This window comes from Pezoporus wallicus, unplaced genomic scaffold (assembly GCF_028554395.1).
Source record: "Pezoporus wallicus isolate ANWC-B61680 ecotype Strahan unplaced genomic scaffold, APGP_CSIRO_Pwel_v1 contig_5690, whole genome shotgun sequence".
NCBI lineage: Eukaryota > Metazoa > Chordata > Aves > Psittaciformes > Psittacidae > Pezoporus > Pezoporus wallicus.
In genome coordinates, this window is record NW_026642407.1 from 730,121 (window position 1) to 754,591 (window position 24,471).

Genomic DNA, 24,471 nt, shown 5'->3' on the forward strand with positions numbered 1-24,471 from the left:
CAGCTAGATATCCTACCAGGGGGATATACTTTGTTGTAAGCATAGTAGATCTGTAGAGTTTATGGGCTTTTTGATTTATAAGAGTTGTCTGTATGTTTTCTTTAATGAAAGTATCTGACACAAAAAAAAAATCAGGCTGTGCGACATAGCTGAAATTTCCTTCTTGGCGAGTAAACCAAACATTTTTGTTCTGTTGATACTTTTTGCCAGTGATGTAGGGGTTAAACTTGTGAGATGCATGTTAAGTTGTAGGTTCAAGTTCTGCTGCCTCTGGCCTGGGAGGTAACTTTTGTGTGATGAGGAAATTAGACATCCAGTACATCTACTGCAGTCCAGTTTCATTGGAGATAAACAGCTTTTCTCCAAGCACATACACTGTCTGCATCTCCTAAATGGAATTTAGACTGTAGCTTTGCTACAGGCTTCATGGACAAAGAATAGCCATGATACCCCAATTACTATGTCTCTAGTTCCCTCCTTAATGCAGCAGTGAAACAAACTCTTAACTGCTGTGTCACTGAGAGATGGGCTTTCTCCGTGTCTGCTAGCCTGTGCTTCCACAGTCTGTCACTGAAGTCATAGCGCTGAAGTCTCTCTTGAGACACTGCCATGACCGAGGAAGGATGAAGAACATCACCCCTCTAGAAGCCATTTTCCTTGCTGAGTTGCCTCTTGGAGTAGAAAGGACCCGTATAATTTTGTATCCCTTTCTCAAGTCACTCTGGGGGCTGTAGTGCAGGTTTGAAAGGTGATCCCAGAGACTGGCAGACCCGAGCTAAAAATCCTCTTTCTTGATGGAGACATTATGTATGAATGCCTATGACCAGGCACCTTATCTTGTTTTACCAGAAAATGGATAAATGATACTCTTCCTGGCCTGAGAAAAAAGTTGTGAACATGTGTTAGAATCCCTTGAGTTGAGATGAGGTGATCCTGGAAACTTCAGCACAGTTCCAAGACAAGTGTCATCCTGGGTGACAGTGATCTATTTCCAAGACACTTGTTTGTCTGGGTACAATTGCTGTTTGAAAGTGTTTCGGACTAATGTCTCAAAGTCTGGAGGAACCTTCAGTCCTGACACAGGGCAACTGTGTTAACCTTGCTTTATCCTTGGTTGTCTGGGGCAAGGCAGCTCTTGTACTGGTGGGTATCACTAAGTTTTAGGCCTTAGTGTCACAGACATCATAAAGAATAGTATCTCATGAGGTAGGAATATGTCATGCAGTGGATATTCTATTATTGGGTGTAGTAGTTTTTAATTCTTCTTCCTTAACATACCCCAATGCTCACAAGAATATTTTGCTTTAAATGAGAATAAATTAGGGGACATTTATTTGTGATTTAAAGCAGCTGAGCTCTCCCTCAGTGGCAAAGCTCCTGTTCAGAGAGAGCAGGCTCGTGTCTCCTTTCAGAGACATGCGGCATATTTCAGTAGGTACACATTACACAACTTGTCCCACATTTCTTTCTCTTTTTAGTATCCCAGTGTTAGGAAGATCATGTTCTCATTAATCATTATAGCTTCTCGTCTTATTCTGTGAAAAGAAATTACCCTCTGCTGCCCTTCCTGCACAGGAACATATTTGAATCCAAACAAGTATATATACATGATTAGTTTAGGGAAGGGAGTATCAGCTAATGGGGACTTTGCTTCTGCAGAAGTATGAAACCAGGATTGTCTCTGTACTCAGTGGATTGCAATGCTGTGTGGTAGTGTCACTTGCCAAATAAGATTTTCCCTTCAGCACATGCATAGCTCCTTAGAATGTCAATGGAAACTGTGCATTCGCTGCAGGGAGACCTGCAGTTTAGTATTAAATGTAATGCTGAATCCTATGACATATTGTATCTTGTCTGCACGTGGAAACATTTTGGCTGGAAAAGCCATACTTGCTAGAAAGCACCTGTACAATTGGGAAAAGCCAGCAGGCCTCTAAATTCCTGTTTAAGACTGTCACCAACTTTTCAGAGGCTGTTTTTAGAAAACGTTTAAAATCTAGATGCCTAAAGTTACATGTGTAGCACCATATTCAGGCTACAAAACAGTGGGCTGATTTTAAGACATGATGGGTATTTGTGTATTTTACTGTTTATGGGTCTCAGCACTTTTGAAAAGTAAGTAATTTTTATTTACATGTTTTGGACATGAATTTAGTGACTTAACTTATCCAACACGATAAATATAGAGGCTAGATTATTTTTAGACTTCACGGTGTGATACTGGGTAAAATGACTTTTGAAACAGGGATTATTAGTTACAAAGCCACAAACTTGGAGCAACATTTTTCAATAACTGTTGATTTGTTTTTATTCAGGACATTTATTCAGGACTGAGATAGCAAGTTAAAGGCTGACTGCAGATGATCTGATGGGAACAGATCCTACATCTAGAGGTTTTCTTCAGTTTTCTTCAGTGAAGAGGTCTGAGGAAAAGTCATCCTCAGGATAGATTGAATTTTCTTTTAAAGTACTTGTAAGATATTAGTACTCTATATAGTTTGAATTCAGGATTACTTGTACATGGAAAAGCAGTTTCTTATTTGGCCTCTGAAGAGAGATGAATTAACATTCATAACCTGCTCTTGTGGAAGAGCACATGTTTTAGTCTGGAAAATAAATACACAATGCTAAGAAAGAACAGAACTTTCAGTACAAAATATGTTAATTTCATTGAGACCAGTACTTAAGAATTAAGCTTTTCTGCTGACTTCTTCAGTTTTGTGGTGAGAAATGAAATCCTTATGTACTGGAGGCAGCAGAGATTAAGAAGTCATCTAAGTAAGCTTTCTGGTCATCTTCAGCTGACCATCATGTGACTGAAACAACTGATGTTACTTTGCAACCATGCAATATTTGCTAACTTTATAGATACTGAGTGTCAGTTAGCATCTGGGCTTGTGGGGCAGGGACACCTGGATGTGTTTTAAAAACTTTCAGTGATTATTTGTTTAATAAAGTAGCAGAATTACTGTTTATTAGTAAGGTGACACTTCTAAAGCTCCAAGTCTACCTCTGTCATTTGTGAAAGTTCTTCTCAAGGTATTTTTGCTTAGGCAGACACAATATTAGCATAGAAGTAGTACGGTCTGTTGGTTTTGTGGTTTATCCAGAATCAGAAATGAGATGTAGATCTAATTTTTGATATTATAGTCTGGCTGTACTTATTTTTTGTGTTTTCACTATCAAAGGAACTTAAGTGTTTCTTTCTTGTTACAGTTTATTGTTTGCTGAGGAAAATGATATGCCTTTGCTCACTAGCAAACTGGTCTCCATGTGAAATTGGAGATTCTTCTTTCAGAAATTATAGCCCAACTTGAAAAAGATTCAAGACTATTTTTATCACCATTAAAAAAAAAAAAAGCCAATCAAACCCCAACCAAACAAAAAAATCAATCATATTTGAGCTTCCCCCCCCCCCATCTATTTCATATATAGGGAACTGATTTCTGCAGTCAGTGATGCAAATCATTAGCAACCATTTTTAGTTAATTTTCTTTAAATGGCACTGATAACGTTGCTGTACTACTTTGTGACATTTCCAGTGTTTGGGTATTTCCTGATGATTCCATTAACTTCTAAGTTAATTGCAGTACTTCCTGACTGAAATGTAAAAAGCCTGTAGTTAAGCGGATTTTCCTTTTGTAAAGGTGACATAGAAGAACCATTTCTTCATTGCTGTTTCACCAAGGTATGTCATGACCTTATCTTTCAAAAGTTCTAACATTGTTCCAAAACAACTTTAGAAAGCTCTTCTTGTCAGTACCTAATCTTATCATATGAAGTTGAATACTATATCATTAGTTTAAGCAAGTATAAAATTTGAAACTGTAACACATCATAACTGAAGAAATGTTATTATACCTCCCCAACTATACCTTTCAGTTTGACCCCTGTGAAGTGCAAAGTACTGCATTAGTTTTCATTGTGTAGAACACATGTACTATACTATTGTGCAGTTGTTTTGGGGATTATTTCTAAATTTGTGATTAATTTTTGGCATTTCTTCCATTCTTTCCTTTAGCTATTATTAGACTCATGCACAAAAGATTCCCCAGGAAGCAGATTACTGTAGCAAGTACATATTTTACAGTATTTTTGGAAGGTGTATGATAGGTTGGATACTGTTCTTTACCAGTATGAGCAAAAATGTTGGAGGTAATCCTTGCTAGATTCCTATATCCAGATTGCACTATGATCAGTCTGCCCCTGTAATATTTTTTATAAAAGGTAATTTACTGCATTCAGATAATTGTCAATTGAACTTTTAAGCGCTGAGAATCAAAGATCAGATTTTGATCCATAGTTATATCTTTGCATAGATGGCTGCAAGAAGAAATATTTCAAAATAGAAGAAATATTTCACTCTTGAGATATGCTTTATTCCATCTTAATGTTGCTGCTCTTATTTCTTTCTTCACAGATTCACTTTGTTTAGAAACTTTCCATGACTTGTGAGCTTGTTAGATGATTAACAGAAAGCAAAACTTCTACCATCTCATATTTTCTACTTTACAAGAGTCCAGCCATGCCATAGATATTTTCCATTCTTGGTCTTATATTCTGCAGATGTGGAATTACACTATATGGGAATGCATTGTGGAATTGTGGGTGTGCCTTTTACTTTGCTGAGTTAATTTATTACTTTAGCTACACTGAATGTGGGCATTGAGTCCAGTGGAGTACCACTTGCAGTACCAACAGCTTTCTACGCCTTAATTCAGATCAAGCTTATCTGTCAAATCAAATAGAAACTGCCAGCATTTGCAGATTACTTACTTTTTCAAATTCCTCTTTTGCTTACAATCGTGAACAGAACTAAAAGGGACAGGAAATTGTTAAATGCAAAGGTCTGGAACTTCAAGTTGTCTTAATAGTTCCATCCCCCTTGAAAAATATATTGCAAAAATAAATGTAACTGGTGCAGAAACTTGGGGCTTTTTTGAATGGAGAGCTAGGAGTGTAAAGCTCATTTCCCTAGAAGACTTCCTTTCATCTTAACTGACAGATGCTATTCTTCAACATCATTTCAGTGGGAAAAAAAGACAGATGTAATATAGAAAGTATATACATAAATACAAAGGCTTCAAGTTTTGGTGGGTTTTTTGTTGTTTTTTTTTTTTTTCCCTTGGATTTTAGAATAAATAGTCATGTTCTGTAGCTATAGGAAAGCAGAGGCATGGACGAGCAGTATCTTAGGGAGGACAGATACAATGGTTTTGCTTTTTTCTCTGTATTGTATTTACTATTAGAAATTTAATTAAAATTAACAGCTGTATAATACGTTATCTTGTTTGGAAGTGGAAGATAACTTGGCCATGTGTGGCAAGGAAGCTGGAAACACCAATGTCTGTGTGATTTTTGCTAGTCCACATAATGCATTTTAATTACTCCAACTGCCTTCTCTTTCTCCAGTCTGTGTTATGCCTTAGTGTGTTATACTGTGTGTGCAGTGGCTGGAGCTTGTGGACAAGTATTCACATAAACTTACTGTACATTTGTCACTTATTCTGACAAGCTGTTCCTTGCTACTTTGCTTTTACAAAGGATTTGTTAGCAATGGATATGTTTTTTTCCATTCATGTCTCTTTTTTTTCCAGAAGATTTTTATTTCCAGAAATTAGCATTGGTAATTCATTCAAATTTTTTTTTCTTGAAACTTTTTGTTCATAAAAATACCCTGCCAGCAAACTGATCTTATCTACATTTATTATCAATCTGTGTGTTTAGAAGCAGAAGTTAGCTCTGCTTTGTTGAGAAAGTGGCAAATTTGTAAAATTTTACTCATTTTTAAATTAATAATGCAACTTCTTACTAAAGCGTTTTTCAAGGAGTCACAAAAGAAACTCTTATGCCATCTACAATGGCATAGTTTTTAACATATGTCACCTTCTCCCCAGGTTAATGGAAGAGACTCCTGACATAACCATGCCTTCATTTGGTGCCTTTGAATATGTCTGTGCTATTCTTTTCCCTTTAGTGGCACAGTTGAGCACCTTAGTAGTAGCTGACTGTTAGGATAGATATAAACAAACATGTGCTCCTTAGTAACAGACATTATCAAGGCCATCTGAATCTTTATTTAAGATTGAAGACATTGCCAGTGATGATCTGGCACTGGCTCATGGGGAAGCTCAAAGATTCTTTTAATTTGGATGTGACTTGTTTGCTTTGTTATGGACTTTAAGTGAGACTAGAGTGGTGACATAGGGGTAGGCAGGTGCTTCCATTATGATAGATCAAATCATAGAATCATAGAATAGTTAGGATTGGAAAGGACCTTAAGATCATCTAGTTCCAACCCCCCTGCCGTGGGCAGGGACACCTCCACTAAACCATGCCACCCAAGGCTTTGTCCAGCCTGGTCTTGAACACTGCCAGGGATGGAGCATTCACAACCTCCCTGGGCAACCCATTCCAGTGCCTCACCACCCTAACAGGAAAGAATTTCTTCCTTATATCCAATTTAAACTTCCCCTGTTTAAGTTTGAGGCCGCTACCCCTTGTCCTGTCACTATGGTCACTAATGAAGAGTCCCTCCCCAGCATCCCTATAGACCCCAATGCAGACTCCCCTTTTATTTCTTCTGATTTTTTTAACTAATCCTTCAGTTGCCCTTTAAGGTTAGTTGCTATTCACCCTGCTATGGTGCCTAATAATAAACAGCTCCAAAACCTTAAATTCTCTGTCATAGAATTTGGTGAGTTTTGTCTGGCAGACTGGGCCATAACTCAGTCAGTCTCTTGAATTACTAGATTGTTCCCTCAAAAGATTTCGAGCTTCTTCGCCATTCCTTTTCTGAGCTGTAAGAATGAAATCATGCTGGTTGTTAAGTATGCCCTACTACTATAAATAGTAAGTGGATTATAGGTGAAGGTTAGAGCTGGGAATGCCTGCTTTGAATTGCATTGTTACCATTGTTTCAACAGCCTTGGGCAATTCACATGTTCTTTCATTGTCATATTTTCTTCCATATTGTTGTGGTTTAAACCCAGTCAGGTAACTCGTTCACTCACTCTCCCCCTTCTTTCCCTCCCCCTACTCCCAGAGGGACGGAGAGGAGAATCAAAAGAATGCAACTCCCACGGGTTGAGATAAGAACAGTTTAGTAACTAAGGTATAACACAAATCACTACTGCTACTACCAATAATAATAATGAGAATTGAGAATAAACATCAAGAGAATACAGTGATGCAGCCCTTATGAACAAACCTACAGGAACTAAATAGAGGTGTAGATGAAGGTAATGTAGACAAGTAATTATAGTAAGTAGATGTTGCAGATTTTTATGGTAGCGATGAAAATGTTCAAACATATGGCTCTGGCCATATTATTTTACTTGAATAGGTTGTGCTTCACTGTGTTTCCTTCCTCACTTTGTCAGTATGAAAAAGAAAGTCTACTGAATTTAACAAGTTGCCATTTGACCTGGCATTGATTTAAGCTTCCAGATGCTTGTATCAGCACAAGGTCACCGACAGGCAGTCAGGGAATCTAAAATTGGTGCAGAAAAAGAGATTAGGCTTTACTTGGGTTCACATTATTTAAACAAACAGACAAGAATTTAGGGAAACCCTTTCTCATCTGATAGGTCAGATCACTTTATTAAATGATACAATTTACATCTCTGGCATGCACTCTCAAAGTATCCTTTCAGTGAGCAAAAAGCCTTTAGAAGTGAACAGCCTTTTGTAATGATAATACAGTCTTTTGCTACTAGCAGAAACACAATGTGAATAGATATATGGTTGTGTTAAAGTAAAACAAGTTGAAAACAAATAATGAACAAGAACTGTAAACATCATCATCTAACATACCTAAATAAACTAAATTTTCAGTTACATTGTGAATTCAGATACTGTGGATTGTAACAGAGACATCTCTGAGAGTGAACACAGAAACGACATATTTTAAATACCAAGAGAATTTTTTCCTCACATTTACTGAGCAGGACTGTGCATTCAGACACAAATGTAAGAAATATTTGTGTTAATATATTCAGAAATCACTCACAACAGTCACAACTATTTGATAGATGCTTTGCTAGTGGAGGAATGGGGTGATAAACAGAAAGTGAAAAATGCCATGTGGTTTGTCATAAAGCTCTGTATGCATAAATATGTCATTTAGTAGTCTGGGCCTGCTGTTTTCACTGAAATCGGTACATTGCCTCAATCTGGTTTTAGCATGATTTCCTTTGTAAGCAAAGCTATATCTGTCCATGTGCCTGTGTGTATGTCTGTCCTCCCATTAATAACTTTGAAGATGTTTGTATCTCATTTCTATGTGGCAGTGGAATAGATCTCAAAGACTTTGAGGTCTTTACCCACAGGCTTCGTAAAAATAGACAACTGAGTGGAGGATGGATAAATTTACCAGCATTGCTATTGAGGGGTGTGCTGCAGTGTGAACTTATTCATTATTAGATAAGAGAGAATCCATATGGAAAAGAGAGCTAGTAAATCCTCAGCAGGAGGAAAAAAATGTGTAGTAGAACATGTTAAATACCCACAATTATATATGATAAGATCAAAACCCATGGAATTCAATGTCTGTAATTTTCATGTTCACAGAAATACTTGATGATGAATGCCTTCTTGTAAATAGAGGAAAATTCTAAGGCTACACTTTGTATTTCTTGGGACATTGGCAGAAAGTCTGTGAGTCCATGGGAAACTTTCTGATTCGGCCATTTTTATGTGTTTATTGTATATTAGGGTGTTAGAGGTTGATCATGTGTATATTTTTCTATATTGCTATGTGATCACAGAATTAATTTCTTTCTAATATCACTTTGTATAGTCATTTTTTGTAATATCAAAATTATAAATACTTTTGGCAACTTTGAAATGCATGTAGCTTAAAATTAAGCACACATTTCCTTCTGGTACATATATGACCTTAGAATTTACAACATATGTTTCAATAAGAATTCAAAAGTTAGGTATCTGATTCTGAGAATTAAAATAAATATATCGGGTGAAAGTATGCCTTACTTCAAATCCATTAATCTGGTTTCCTGTTTAGCAATGTAAAAGACACAGTTCAAAACAAAAACCTGAATTTGAACAGCATACAGGTTATCATTTTGTTATGGTAATGTGTACCACAGTTCAGCAAAATAAGTAACCATTATATAATTTTCAGAATGTAGGCGTTCGTGAAATAAACACAAACTATCATTTATTGAATAGCTAAGGCTTCAATGACTTTAAATTATAACCTTCACTAAATTTCACTTGGAATTATAATTTCACTGAAACAGGGAGATTGGCCTGGATCTGAAGAGAAGCCATTAAGACTAATGGGACTACCACAGTCCCATCGGTTTCCATGGGAGTATTCCCAGTCATGATAAATGGGGACATTATGGGACTTGGCAAAGAAAAATGTTTTTTGTCTGTGTGGCAGGAAAATTTACTCTGCATATGTGAGAAACTCATTTTCAGGCATATCATGGCAGCCTTGTTAATGTAATTTTTCTACAAAACCTTTTCTTTGCAAATTCATATTTCATGAAATAAATTTGTAAGGTGCTATAGCAATATGATCTTATTTTCAAAGTTTACAGCTCCCATGCCTTCATTTCTTGCTTGGTCAAAAGGATCAGTTGATTTCAGGGAGACTTCTGTTTGAACAGAGGATTTCTGCCAATATAAACTCACTAAGTGAATATTTTTCATGTAATTATTTGGTTTTATGGGAAGTTCCAGGTAACTCAATTTCGGTTTAATTTTCCTTTTTCCACTATACCAGTTATATTTTATAATATATTTGTTCTAATGAAAAAAAATTCTGCAGATGGGAAGTTTTTTACTATGTTCTTTCTTACTGCATATGTGTTTCAGTTCATTCTAATCTAATCACTCATAGGTGGCAACCTTACTGAAACTAAGGGTAGCTTAACAGTGCTTTTGCAGTAATTTGAGATGACTGCTTGACAGATCCTTAAAGAATGCCCCCAAAAATGAGGAGGATGCAGAGCATTTTGTAAAACGTGGGGCTTTCATTTAATACGTTAACAACATCTAAACTACTCAATAAGCTTGGCCTGCATGTATTTTCAGCCGCTTATTTCTACTGTTTAAATAAGCTCAAGTGCAAGATATGTATCACCAGCAAAAATTATTTACTGTCTCTTCAGATGCATCAAGACAGTTTAATTGTAACCAACTCTCCAAATATTTGCTACTCATACTAGACTCATACCATTTAAGGTGTGTCATTAACCCTCTTTCACATACTAATTTCTATCTAGAACAGGTATTGTTCTTGATAAGCAATACCTGATCTGTTTTCCAAACTGAGAATACAAATCAAAAGCTTTCTAAACATTGAGCTACCTAGATACTAAGAATAACAGCTCAGCCAGTTGGATTACCAGACGCTGTAGCAGTTAACTGTTGAGCAAATAATGTATTTCACAGAGAAAGGCTGTACAGCCTCTGACTTGTTTGTTAGTTTATTACAAAGTTAACTTGAAATCCAGTTTAAGTACACTCTAAATACTGTCCTCATCCTTTTTGTTACTCAGGTATCATGGTACTGATCTCTATTAATAACACCTTGCTTCCTGTTTGGTTTGGATTATTTGATTAATTACAATATGCAAAGCTTCCTCTAAACTGTCTTGAAATCCATCTGAAATGGGTGACTGCTCAAGAGTGCATGTATCTACATGTTTAAGGGTTCAGGTACCATGACCACAGATATGTTTTAACTGTGGCCACAGTAAAAACATTCAGTGGTTTACTTTCTTAGCTCATTAAAAAATGCAGTAAAGAAAACATATGGCAAATAAGCCAAGTGTTTCCAAGTATTCCACTTCCACTGGAACTTTCCCAAGTCTGGTTATATCTAGTACCTTGTAACTCTAATGTCAAACATACCCAGAAAACCTGTGAGATCCTGTAAAATACTTCTTGCCTTAAAAATGCCCTAATTTTGCTTCCCCCCACCATACACACACACTAATTTTACTGCAAGCACTCGTACAGTCTCCATCTACATTCTTTCTAGATCTGTGTTTCACGCACATTGGTTGCCCTGCTTTCATCCTACTGCTTACCCCAAGAAATGTGTATTTTTGCCTTTTGAGGAACAGAACAATCTTAGGTTAGTCTAAGACTCTAAAACTGAGTCTATTGCAGAGCCCTGTGGTCATGTGAAAACTCTGCTCCATTCAGTTTTGCCTTCTCATTTCTAAAGTTCACAGATTGTCAGGCCAGCAAGAAACTCCTTCTCCAACTGAAATCTAAGGCTTGTAAAGCTGGAAGAAAGGAAAATACGCCAGGCACTTCAGCTGCTCATGTTGGACGCCTCCATCCCCTTGGCTGTGGATTGTAGTGTGAATCAGCTGTTGACAAGCAATAGTCAGACCTGGAATCCATGGACATTATATCAGGATCTGTTCTGGACTGTTGACTGCAGTAAGCATGCTGCAGGTGAGAGCCAGCCTGCGTGGTCACACTTCGGGTGGATAGGGAGCTTCTGGGGGTTGATACAGTACTTGATTGCTTCCCTCCCAGCAAGGCTACACTACCACTTAGGGCTGGAGGCTCATAAGAAACCTTTTGTTTCCATTCATCTGGCTGCTCAGGAAGTGTTTTCCTGCGAGCAGCTGATACTACATTAGCAGCAATGGATTCCTGCATATTTTGAGGCCCAAAAGCTTCATCCACTAGGCCAAGAGGGGATCTTGATGCTGCTTCCCAGGGAGTAAGTCTTTTGCCATTCCTGTCAGCTGCTGTGTCTGTCTTGCTGAAGTAATCAGGGGCAGGTTGAAATGTGAGAGGAGAAGTAGGAGATACTGCTCGAGAAATGAATGAAGAAGGTCTCCCAGGAAGTGATAATGAGCGTCCACTGCTTCTTTCCTAGGAAAACAAAATACGAAATATAGTTACGGTTATTAAAAAAGAAAAAAAGGAAGCTCCTTCACTTCCAAACTGGAACAGCAGACTCAGGCACAGCTACAGCCTGGGCAGAAAAGAAGGAGCCCTGTGGAGAAGGACTTGGGGGTGTTGGTCGATGAGAAAATGAACATGAGCCGACAGAGTGCGCTCGCAGCCCAGAAAGCCAACCGTATCCGGGGCTGCATCAAAAGGAGCGTGACCAGCAGGTCAAAGGAGGTGATCCTGCTCCTCTACTCTGCTCTTGTGAGAACTCACCTGGAGTATTGTGTGCAGTTCCAGTGTCCTCAACATAAAAAGGACATGGAACTGTTGGAACAAATCCAGAGGAGGGTCATGAGGATCAGGGGGCTGCAGCACCTCCCATATGAAGATAGGCTGAGAAAGTTGGGGCTGTTCAGCCTGGGGAAGAGAAGGCTGCATGGAGACTTCATAGTAGCCTTCCAGTATCTGAAGGGGGGCTTACAAGGGTGCTGGAGAGGGACTCTTCATTAGAGACTGTAGTGGTAGGACAAGGGGTAATGTGTTCAAACTTAAACAGGGGAAGTTCAAGTTAGATATAAGGAAGAAGTTCTTTACCGTGAGGGTGGTGAGGCACTGGAATGGGTTGCCCAAGGACGTTGTGAATGCTCCATCCCTGGTGGTGTTCAAGGCCAGGCTGGACAGAGCCTTGGGTGACATGGTTTAGTGTGTGGTGTCCCTGCCCATGGCAGGGGGGTTGGAACTAGATGATCTTAAGGTCCTTTCCAGCCCTAACCTCCCTATGATTCTATGAAAGCGCATGTCATCTTGGCTATACCTTTGTATGTCTATGGACACTTTTTAATAATTTTTTTAGTGGAAAAAGAGGAGTATTCAAAAGGAGGCAGAGAAAGCAATAGGAACAAAGAACAAATTGAATTTTGGAGGAAAGTAGAACAAAGACAGGCTTTTACTGAAAAGGTACAATTATGTTAGCAACTGTGCATTAACTAGTGTGCCTTGTTCTGAAAAGGCCATTCTTAATAATGAAAAGGTCATGTTGTGACAATTCTGTGTGTGTTTACAAGATTCTTTCTAATATGCAGGCACAGACTAGTTTATTTGATAACAGGCTCTGCCTAGGCTATCTGTATGGGAGGATATCTCTGTCAGTCTTCTTTTAAGAGAGGCATTTCTTACTTTGAAATTATTAGGCTTAATGTAGTTTTCACTTTTCACAGCACAAAAAGAACACAACAAATTAAAGACATTAACACAGTCATTCACTTAATACCCTTACATCATGATATTTAACCTGACTTCTTTAAAAGGCAGTGACCTCAAAATTTCAGGACATTCTGACCCATTTATAGGAGCAATCCATTCATATTTGACAAATCCTAATCTTCTTAGTAATACAGCACTTTGAAACAAAAACTGTTGTCATGAGAAGGTGCTGCCACAGTCATATGGCAGCATATGAAATAGGTACAACATTTTCCCGAAGCCAGATGTTCTTTGTTACACAGGCAAATCACATTGTTCTTCCTGAGGAGTTTCTATACATGTGGCTCCTAAACTCATTGATTTACACCCATTGATTCATATTCTGGGGTTTAAATGCCTTTAATTCTGAAAGCCAGTGTGAAGTTCCAGGCTCCTTTGTCAGAGGCTTTGATGGGATTTCCTCAAACAGCATTGGTCTGTGTTACTTTTCCTACTGAGTTTCCAAACTTAAAATACTGTGGACATGATCTAGATAGAAGTTGATAGGTATCTGATAATAAAAGCTATAGCTTATCAAGCAAAGATTCACATAGAAATGGCATTTTTTATAGGCTTTTCTGTCACAGGAGCTTGACACTTCTAAGGAACTTAAAATGCTATTGCTTCACACAGGCTTTTAAATCATGTTTTTGTATCAGCCTTGTATATGAGAGATGGAAAGTGAGAAAGAGCCTACTGATTTCATTATTTGCAATCAGTTTGTTGGTGCTCAGTCTGAACCTCTTAAAAAAGGTGTGACACACAGAGGTTATGTAATGAGACATATTTCACAACTACTGCTGTACAACAGAGATATGAACTGCTATTCCCAGTTTGCAGTTCCAGAGAGGAAAATCCCTAGTGTTATTAATCCTACCCCCACATACTTACAGCAAGTTTTCATGAGATTCTGCTTCTATGCAGAAAACAATACAACCCTTCATTTTGGGCAACTTTATTCAGTTATTTTTTAAGAATCCTCACTTAAACCATGAGATGATCAAACTTTAAAATGTGGCTGATCAGATCATCACATATAGGCAGATTCCAATTGAGTACTCTAAAATAATATAACAGCAATCATATGAATAATATATAGCTATATAATACAAGATATATGAAAAAATAAGCATATAAAAAAAAAGAATTATCCATTTGGAAGGTAAGTGAATTAAAAAAATATATACTGTCAAGAATGGATTAAAGTTTCCCTGTACCTAATTCAGTTCACGTAATGAGAGTGATCTCTTTTTCTTACCTGCAAAATAAGAGTCCATGCTTAGGGCCAAGAAGTGGCACACCCAGACAGGCCAGTCAGAATAATTATCCTCTAATGTATTATGATTTCTTTCTTCACTGAATCCACAGAAAAGAACTTATTCAGCAAGCCTGCTTAGTGCATTTTGTTTAAATTATTGGCAAGAAAACAATTTATAAGGTGCAAAAACAAAAGAAGGATGGAAAATTAGATACAGTTTCTATTAGAAATTAATCTGATAACCTCAACCATGAAACTAAGAAGATACGATTATACAGAGGGATGAAACAGTTGATCAGACAGATCCACCTACTAGTCTACATGTGTTAAGTGCTCTTAGGAGGGTTCTAGAGCATTGTCTATGCTGAGCAGACAGAAAATTTCCCCTTTATTTAATAGAAATCCCATTTCCAAGCCCAGAAAGTACTTCTTAGAATTCCAGAGATGCAGAGGGAAGTTATACTGTTGAAGGAAGGAATATCTGACTTTTCAAAACAATTAGATGCAGATACTGTTCAGACTGTCATGTTTAGAGAAGAACTCCAGAGTTCATAAAGTCACAGAAGTATTTTTTGGGCCTAAGCATAACTAGTAAAGCAGGAGTTAATTTTCTTTGACTGAGTTTAATCAGGGAATGATAAGTTATCAAGTGTATTTCACTATTTGTCTAACAAAATGGGCCGTTCTACTGTGTTATGAAGATAAAAGTTTAACTTGTAAAAGAGAAATAGTGTAGACAAAATTAAATGTGTAATTATGGTGAGTTCTACATTTTTTAAAAACAGGTGGTAGATCAGATTCAACAAAATCAAGATTGTTAGTGGAAAATAAGATTATATTCTGTGATGATGAAAACTGTTCTATATATAGCTTTGTTGTCATACAAGGCAAAGAAAGGAATCTGACAGAAGAGAGCTAAAATCACCTCATAAAAAAAAAACCAAAACAACTCTGTATGAATAAAGCAATACAGTATACAGTTACTAGCTCAGGGTTTTGACAAACAGATTCGGGGATGAGCTTTTTACTGGCTTGAGAATCCCCTATGTCCTTCATTTGGAAGACACAATGAACAAGTGTTTGTAATTCAAATCATACCTATCCATGGCACATGTAGTGTCATGCAAATCATAAATCCAGCATGTAAGGGTTGTTGTAGAAAAAGCAGAATTTCAAATACTGGCAATCTGGAGAATTATGTCTATTGAACTGGTCCTTACCAAAAAAAATCAAACAGCCAAATCCTGTGAGATGCCTTGGATATGAAAGAGTTTAGTCTCATAGGTAAATAAAAATATTTTATCCATTTTGGTGTGGAATTCTGCTCAGTTTATTAGCTTTTGTGCAGTATGGGTCTGTATTTGGCTAGAATGTTAGGCCTTGCAAGAAGATACAGAGGCAGCAAACTGGAACATCAGTAGTGCCTTGGGAATGATTTTGGTTATACTAATATTCCTTGTACTCTTTTTTTATTTTTTTTTTTTATTTTTAACTTTAGTCAGGGTCTTAGGGATAAAATGACTAGGTAAGAATCCAAATAGTTCATAGTGTCTTGTGAGGTGAAGAATGTTTCCTTATTGTAAGGATGGCTTTCCTTGTTTCTGAATAGGATTACCCAGTGATCACCCTATTAGGATGAAGACATATGTGACTGATAGTTTTTTCCAATGGAATTTGATTTATAGTCTGCCAGGTCACCTTTTCTTATATTTTTTTAACTTGCATTTTCATGGACATTTCTAGATTTCATCTTAATAGCTATCATCTGTATGACTTCTTTCTGACAGAAAAAACAGGCCAGGTCATCCAGAGAATGCCCCAGTGGACTGTTGGGTGGAATCATGTTTGGAGACTAGATACATTGGGTACAGCAAACACATTCTGTAAGATCTGTATTGCTGAAGATAATCTGCAATTCCTTACATCTGGAAGGAAGATTTTGCTAAAATACAAGTGTATAATAATGCAGAAACTGAGAGAAGATCAATATTGCCTTTTTTTCATTGCAGTTAATTTATTTTTGGTAGTGGTGTTCCTAGACTGGAAGTCTAAGTCTGAATATTTCTAAATGCAAGTCAGGTCCATATTTGATATTCATATACTGATTTCTGTCACTACTTTGGTGTTCCCCCCCTTCAAACTAACAAATAGAATTAAGGCAACATCTAATAGCTACAGTTCATCATTCACTTACTGGACAGCAGCAGCCCGACATAGTGGTGCTTTCTGTTATTTTCTCTTCATATTTAATTCTTGGAGATTCATCTTTTGACAAGCATGTACTAAAAAGAAGGTACAAACCCCATATCATATGGGAAATAAGAAGTGCAAATGGTTAATAATTATTTTACAAGAAGATCAGAAAAAGAGGGGTAGATTTCTTCCATTTCTTCACAGAAATCAAGAGAGAAGGAAAAGAAGAGTGTTATGCTACCAGAGTTATGACATTACCACAAATTGTGTTACGGTAATCTTGTTGTAAAGCATTGATTATAATACTGTACCAGCACTCAAAGTTTTATGCTGCAAAACAAACCAGCACCACATAGAGTGATTTATTTGTTCTCTTCTATTGCCTCATGTGAATGTTTTCAGAGAGAAGGATCTTTTCTACAATAGTTATTGAAGGGAAAGCAATTCTCAGATGTCAAGAAGAGGAAAGGCAGTTAAGAGCTGTCTTTTTTAGTTTAACATTGATTAACATTGATTTAAAAAATGTGAACTATTTATAAACTGGTTAGTGATGAAAACATTTATGGTAGCATAGGCATTTTTGATATTTATAAGCTGTATATTAATAAAAGCTAAAGCAAATGTAATATTACTTCCAAAAGAAACTATTTTGATATATACATAAATGAATATAAACACAGTACTTATAAAAGGTTTATGCAAATATAGATCTATTTAGTGTAAGTAAGAGTGTAAACGTATACCTTTGTTTCAATCGTATCTATTCAGTAGCCCAGAAAAATTGGTTTTTTTGGAACTTACTGCTATTTCAAATTTTATGATACAACTTGAAAAGGTTTGAAAAGCGGAAAGACAAAAAAAGCAATACTGAATTTCATTAAATAGTGCAAATTTTAAAGGCATGAGTCGGAAAGATATTTTTCATCTTAAGAGACCAAATGGGAGTGCAAAATACTATTTAGTGAAATGACTTCACAGTAACATTTTCTGTCTCAGGTGACAAATCTCCATAGTAAGTGAAAACTGCTCATATGTTTACAGGCTGAAACTGCCTTTTCAGTGGTTAGAGAGGCATGTATTACATTTTTGAAAACAAGCAGGAGTTCTATTTTCAAAACTAGGTTGGACTTTTAATAGCCCAGTGAAACTCTGCAGATGTACACTCCCAGCTGATTAAGTTGCTTGAAAAAAAATGACCTAAGTGTCTTAAGTCATTAAGGCAGTTTTACTTTTATCCTTTTGTTATAGCCCTGTCTCTTAATCCCATGCCAAAATATGTTCAAATCTGAGTTAACATTAGCACCTGACTAATATTTAACAAAAAGAGGACAAAGAAGGAGGAAGTAGATAAAACAATTGTAATGTCTCAAAAAATTACTGCGTTTTTAAAAAGCCCAGAGTGATGCATTTCTCATTTTGCTTTCTATGGGCTTGTGATGGCTACTGCGGTTAGAGACCAAACCACGGCGGAAAGGGTAGGACAAAATATTAAATACTTGATTTTTATGCCTATCATTCTTTCAATTTTTTAAACAAAACCCAAGCATTTCAGATTTTTAAACTGAACTGTTTATACAAAGGACACATATGTATTTTATTTTATTACAGCTTTTTTTATCTCAAACCATTTACAGTTTAAACTTTATGTAATAAAAAATAATTTCTCTCTGAAATGCTGCCAGCTCTGGAGCAGATGCGACAGCTATTATACAATATGAATTTAAAAAAAAAAAAGGGAAAGAAGAAATAAAATGGAAAAGTCATATTTATTTGAAGCTCCGGAAATAATTTATAACAGGCTAAAATTGGAATGCAGTATTTTGGTTGGTAATGGCTGGGGAGGCAGGGAATTTTACCTGTCTAACAACTAAAGCCATGTCAGGGGCTGTACTGAGACTAGAAATAAATTAAAATCACATAGTTCAGGTCTGATCCTAGCTTCCTCAAAGCTGTCTTTTCAGCACTTGCTTTCAAAAATTTATGGGGAATTTCAGAACTAGAACCTAGTTTATTCTAAGTTTAGATTGTTTATAATTGTGGTATTATTTCAGGTAAGAATAATTGTGATATTGTTGGTATACAAACTAATGAAATGGCTACTGTCAAACATACAAGCTTTGTGACAAATTCTGCTTCTCACAGTAAAGTCCTTTTTGATTGTCAAGTAATGATAGAAAAGTGAGATAAGTAGATAAGTAAGTAGAATTAGGCTTCCACTACTGCAGAATACCTAATAGTGCTGCTAACCTGTATTAGTTATTCAGTGAGCTCAGTTTGCACCTGTGTAAATGAGAGAAAATTAGTGCTGTTATCATTTATCTTTATCCATATATGATTATCAAAATACAATACAGTTATGTCTATAAAAAGCAAATAGATTAAACTTTTTTCACCTCTTAGCTTTCCTTGAATAGCCTTAAGGCGTATTAGCTTTCCTTGGAATAGACAGTTTATTTCTTGTAAGAAGAATATCTGCTGCCACCTTCTGGACTTGTTTATTACACAGCTTAGAGGAAAGCTTTAGAAGATGAAGCCTTGTGAATGAACACTTGAAAAACAAGAGCAAAGTTGTTCTTAGTTTCTGACCTTGCTATTTTGTATGAACAATGAAAGGCTTTAAAGTTGTTATGAAGTCTAATGGTAATTTTTTCTGAAATCAAAGAAAAGAAATATATATGATACTGTAATACTTGAAGATGATGGCACTGTTGTTGCTTAACATATCCATACTAAAAGATAAATTATCTAGTTCTTTATGATTTTCTTATAAGGTCTTTCAAACTGAAATTTTCTGGTGCAGTTATTTGGGTTTTTTTTCGTATTTATGTCATCCAAAATAATTCAACCATTTCAGATGCATTTCAACCAGATGAGCTTATATAGTTCAGCCATTGCAAAGAGTGAGAGTAGGGAAAAATACATGTCAGTGACAAAAAAATCTAGCATCTTTTTCCTTGAAAAGTGGTACCACTATGTGCTTTAGAACTAATTTTAGACTGATCTTTCTGTCTGACATGTTTCATATTTCCATGCAGACTTTCCTTTGTATATTCAAGCTAAGAGCCTTATATAGGCTCAGTGGGAGCACCTTGTGTTTTACACCTAGCTCCTGAGAACTCTGTTAGTGGCGATAATACTGTAAGAACTTGGTCTTTGGACACCGCACAGGAGAACAAAGAGGCTCTCCTTGTGCGTATACTACCACATAAGTTTGTGAAGGTTTCAGGTGGACTGAAATTAAAACCAGTTAGGAATAGAGTTTTTCCTTTGAAAACTGCAGAGAATAGCAGGAGACTGGATTAGCATGCTTAATAAAGTCTTTGCCTGCCTTACTCGAGGAAGCAGGTGCTAAAACCATGGAAATAGTATCACGTTGTTTGTCTTAGCTTGCAAAGAGAGAGTTCTTCTGTAGAGATCCTTCAGATGCCATGTTTCACTGAGCTTCAGGATTTTTCCTGCTTTTTGAATCATTTGATGAAAAACCAAAAGTGCTTCCTGTAGTAAGCTACCAACCTTAAAAGCACTTGCCAGGCATAGCTCCCCAGTGATTCCAGCTCCTCCCTTAGGTAATCACATGCAAAGGTAATATTTACTATACAGTAAGAACAGCTGTTGTCATGGTACTGTGAACTTGTGACAGTGGCGCCAGGTGAGCTATATGAAATTACCAGGCTTTCATATTTTCTCAGGAAACCTACCAGCAAATAAGTAATTCAGAGCTTCTGAATCTACAGGTTTTTGAGGATCTTGTCAAGTTTCTTCTTTGTATAACGTTTCTATTTCAAGCTGAGTACAGTCATTACAAAATAACATTATGCCAAGCTGTTTAACTTAGATCTGCACTTGCCATGCTGCTCTGCCAAAGCGATCAGTGGAATCCTGGGTGTATGACTTCAGGCAAAGAAAGATGTATCAAGTTTTCTTAAAAAGCCAAGACTGGAAGAGTGGATCTTTTCAGAACTGATTTTTTTTTTTTTTTTTTTTCCTAAAGCTATAAAATGTGGAAAAGGATCTTGGTAAAAGAGAGGAGAAAGACTTTTATTAGTTGCAAAGAGTGCTGTCGTTTCACTGGTATTTTGCTACCTCATAGTGAATTCCCCACAGGGGGGCTGGAGCAACAGGGCATGACAGAAAGGCTGATCCTTCGTTGAGGTGTTGTCCTGGATACTTGATAAACAGTGCTCCTCCCAGATCACATCAGCTACTGTCAAATTCTCTTCATAATTGTTTATAATCTTTTATCAGAGTTTACCTTAGCACTTTCTAAAATTCTTATATATAGGATTATCTAGGACAATATGTTTGTAGATCTGTTACCTCTCAGAGCAATGGTCTGTTGGTAGGATCTGCTTCTTCTTAAAGCTCACTTTTTAATTTCTGCTGGGTATTAGCATTTTGGTTCTTTCAAAGTATCTCTTTGTAAATAGTAGTGGAAAAAAAAATCATGCCCAGTGATGTGAGCAGTCTGTCTTCCAAGAATAATCTAGAAAACTTCAACAAAAGGCTGGAAATAGCCTTCTCTGTGCAGAATAATTAAACCCTTTTCTTTCACCTTGAGTATTTCATGAACCTCTGTTAATGAGGAATATGATTAACCTGTGCAGGCTCTGCTGTTTTTCTGGGTTTTCCTCCCCAGTGCTTGGCTCCCTCTAATCCTAGTAGTTTTTTCTCTCATAATTGCTGCTCTGCCCCTTAGCCCTAATTTTCCTACCTGAACCACACACCAGCTCCCCACTTCCTAAGATTTGGAGCCTGCTGATACCTTAGTATTTCTTTACTACAAATACATACAGATTTGTTTGAATTCTGAACATTCATTTTAGTGTGAATAATGACAGCACACTGACAGAAAATAAATTCATTGCCACATGATTGATGTGGTGACAGCAAAATGGGTCACTAAAGTTTTAGGGCTGATTTTGTGTCTTGACTCCTGAATATCTCATACAAAGTAAAATTAGGCATACAAAAATAAATAAAATAGAAGTAGGTATATAAAATTAGGATCAGTGCAAGAATACTTCTGACAAAACTGAACTGAAACCTCCTCTTAGTGGCTGATCTCAAAATGGCATTGATCTCAGAATGAATTGTCAGTGTGTCTACAAGAGAAGTGGGCATTCCCTGCTGCAAGTCTCGATATGAGTGTATTATGAAGTCCCGTGCCATTGGCCAGGTACTTTTGGAACCAAGCAGCTTATTGTCACTGGATATGGTCACATATCTTAGGACACAGGCAAAATTGTTTCTTCCATAAGAGAACAAAGAGCAAACGAATGAGGTTTACTTGTATGAGATGGTAATATTTATTCAATAAATGTTCCTACAGAAAAAAATAATAATTGAAATATCTTTCTAATTGTTTCTAATGTGTAATCTTTTGCTGAGCAGGAACATGGTAAGAGTGGTTACCCTAGAAAATTGGGGGAGAAGTTAAGCAGTTCTTTGTTGAAGAACTAAATTTTTGGGGTTTTTTTGCAATGGGAGTTTTAGCTTTTTGCCTAATAACTAGTCATCTCCAAAACAAAACTTTTCAATTGAGTTTTATAACAAGACGTTTATAACTGAGTCAGAAATTGAAAGTATATAGACTCTTGACTGATGTAGCTGTTTTCATGAAAACTCTGGATTGTGAGACCCAAACTGGTGCAGTATAATACCTCTGGCATGTGCTATAACTAAATGTGCTATAACCAACATAAACCGTTTAAATGCCTCTTTTAATATGAACATACTATAAGTATTGTTATAATGAGTGGCCTAAAATCACTGTTACATATGCTTACATAGTGAACATAACAACTTGATCTTGGTAACCTTGTATTATGTAAAATAATTCAAATAGCTTTTTCAGAAAACCATTTACTAAAGCTCACTGCCTTTTCAAAGTGAAATTTCAGGTGGCTCCTCTCTATACAAACCATTATTTTCTTGACATTTCAACTATGTTTGACACCATGGTTAGGTTTTAATTTGAATCTGTGACAACAAACAGCTCAACTTTCCTCTAAGTGTCTGCTTCACAAGAGACTGCATTTTGGATAAAACTGTTACTTTAAGTAGGCTAGTTTTCTGAAGTATTCTTGAGAATTACACACTTACCTGATCAGTAAAAGGAGTCTTGAAGCCAACTTGGATCCAAGCAGCATGTGTGTAGAAGGATGTGTATATATGAAATTGAATTCAGAGTTGGAATTTGAATGGGATTTTCAAAAGATATTAGCTGAGTTAAGATTACTAGTGTCAATGTGGCTTTTGCTTTTAACTGTTACTGGTGCTTAAAAAAAATCCTGTCATTGCCGTAGTTCATATGAAATACTTGTATTTAAATAGCAGCAAAAACTCCAAATGTGATCAAAATACAAATTTTCAGCATAGATTCACTTCCTTTTCTTTTGGGCAAAGTAAAAAAAAGATAGGCTAGTAGCTATATTTTATACTGCTGTTATAGAAGCTGACTTCTTGTTGCTGTAAACATGCATGTGATTTAGTAGGCTTTCTAAGTGAACTTTTGGGTTGTGCTGAAAATTAATGAAATAGCAAAATGATTTTAAAGATGACAACTATGCATTTCTGTCTTTCAGATGAATTTAGTTCTAGACAGATGACTCAGGGAACAGAAAGTTTCTGTTTCAGTCCACAGCTGTCATCTAACTCCTGTTACTTGACTTCTGTCTTTCTGGACAGCTGATTTCCTTTGCATGAGAATATGTCTCAGCTTTACCTCTTGTTTCTTCTGCTGGTAATTAGAATAATAACACTTATTATTTCTTACTTGCAAAATGGTATGCCATATATGCATATATATGCTAGAAGTTAGATTTCCCTAATCCCCACCTTTCACACAGGATACTTGGTCGCTGGTGATGAATTCCAGAAATTACTGACTTGAGCCTAATAGGAACTGGTGGCCATGCTATGTGAGCTGCTGTGTCTTAATAGCTACATGCATGAACATCAACGCTTGTGGTGGAAGTACAAAACTGCTAAAAATTTCCTCATTGAGGAAGTATTCTTGTGGTGGTAGGGTGATCAAGTACAGAAGTGTGATTATAATTTACAGATGTATTTTATGGAGAAGACTGTGAGTAAAACCATATAAGGCAATATGTGGCTGATTGGATGACTGTCTATCTCTCTAGCAACATGACCTATCTTTGGTAGGGTATCTTTATTCTAAGTAGATACTAGTATCTTAAACTTCTACCTAAAATAGTGTATGCAGGTTCAGATATCTTTTACTGAGGAGAAGAAAGGAGTGAGGAAAAAGGGAAGGGGAAAGGGAAATATAAAGATAAATAGAAAGGGAGGAAGAGATTTCATATTAAGAGGATAGCATAGAAAATAGATTTCCTGTACTGTCAGCCTGTACATGAAACAAAAAATATCAACCAAACCAAAGAAAATAAAGCCAAACAGGAAGAGAGGAAATGGACAAGTTTAATGGTAGAAGAAAAATAGATACTGACGTGGAAAAGAGATAGAAGGGAGATCTCCAAAGGATTAAAATTTTGCTTTCTGTTTCCAGGTAAATGCAGTGTAATACTTTCTTGGGGTTTTCAAAGTATTTTTTCCCCAAACAATTTCCTGTAATTCTCTTGAATTTTAAAAGGGAGATGGATCAGTTGGTCATTTTCTAATGCAATCATTATCCCAATCCAAAATGTAAAGGGGAGAGTAGGTTTTTGGAGGTCCAGAATTGAAAGGAGTTATTTTTATTGGCTTGATTAGACTTTGATTCCAGTCTGCTTTCTTCATGTACAACCAAATGCTTCTCAACTGTGACTGCAGTTTGAGTTACCAAAATAAGGAGATACTGTTCATATGGGGAATGTATCAAGACAGATAGTTCTACTAAAACCTTATGATATAGAACATCCACAATC

The 24,471-nt window shown here is 36.5% G+C and overlaps 1 protein-coding gene across 1 annotated transcript in view; it reads right to left on the reverse strand.

Annotated features, from left to right (window-relative positions):
* Positions 1-11,134: 11,134 nt before the first annotated feature.
* The window catches only part of SYNPO2 (synaptopodin 2), an 80,053-nt gene continuing 66,716 nt past the window's right edge, over positions 11,135-24,471 (reverse strand). Inside the window, exon 5 of the mRNA XM_057429908.1 lies at positions 11,135-11,871. Coding sequence (XP_057285891.1) covers positions 11,305-11,871 — 567 coding nt within the window. The 3' untranslated portion in view covers positions 11,135-11,304. The remainder of the gene's footprint in view (positions 11,872-24,471) is intronic.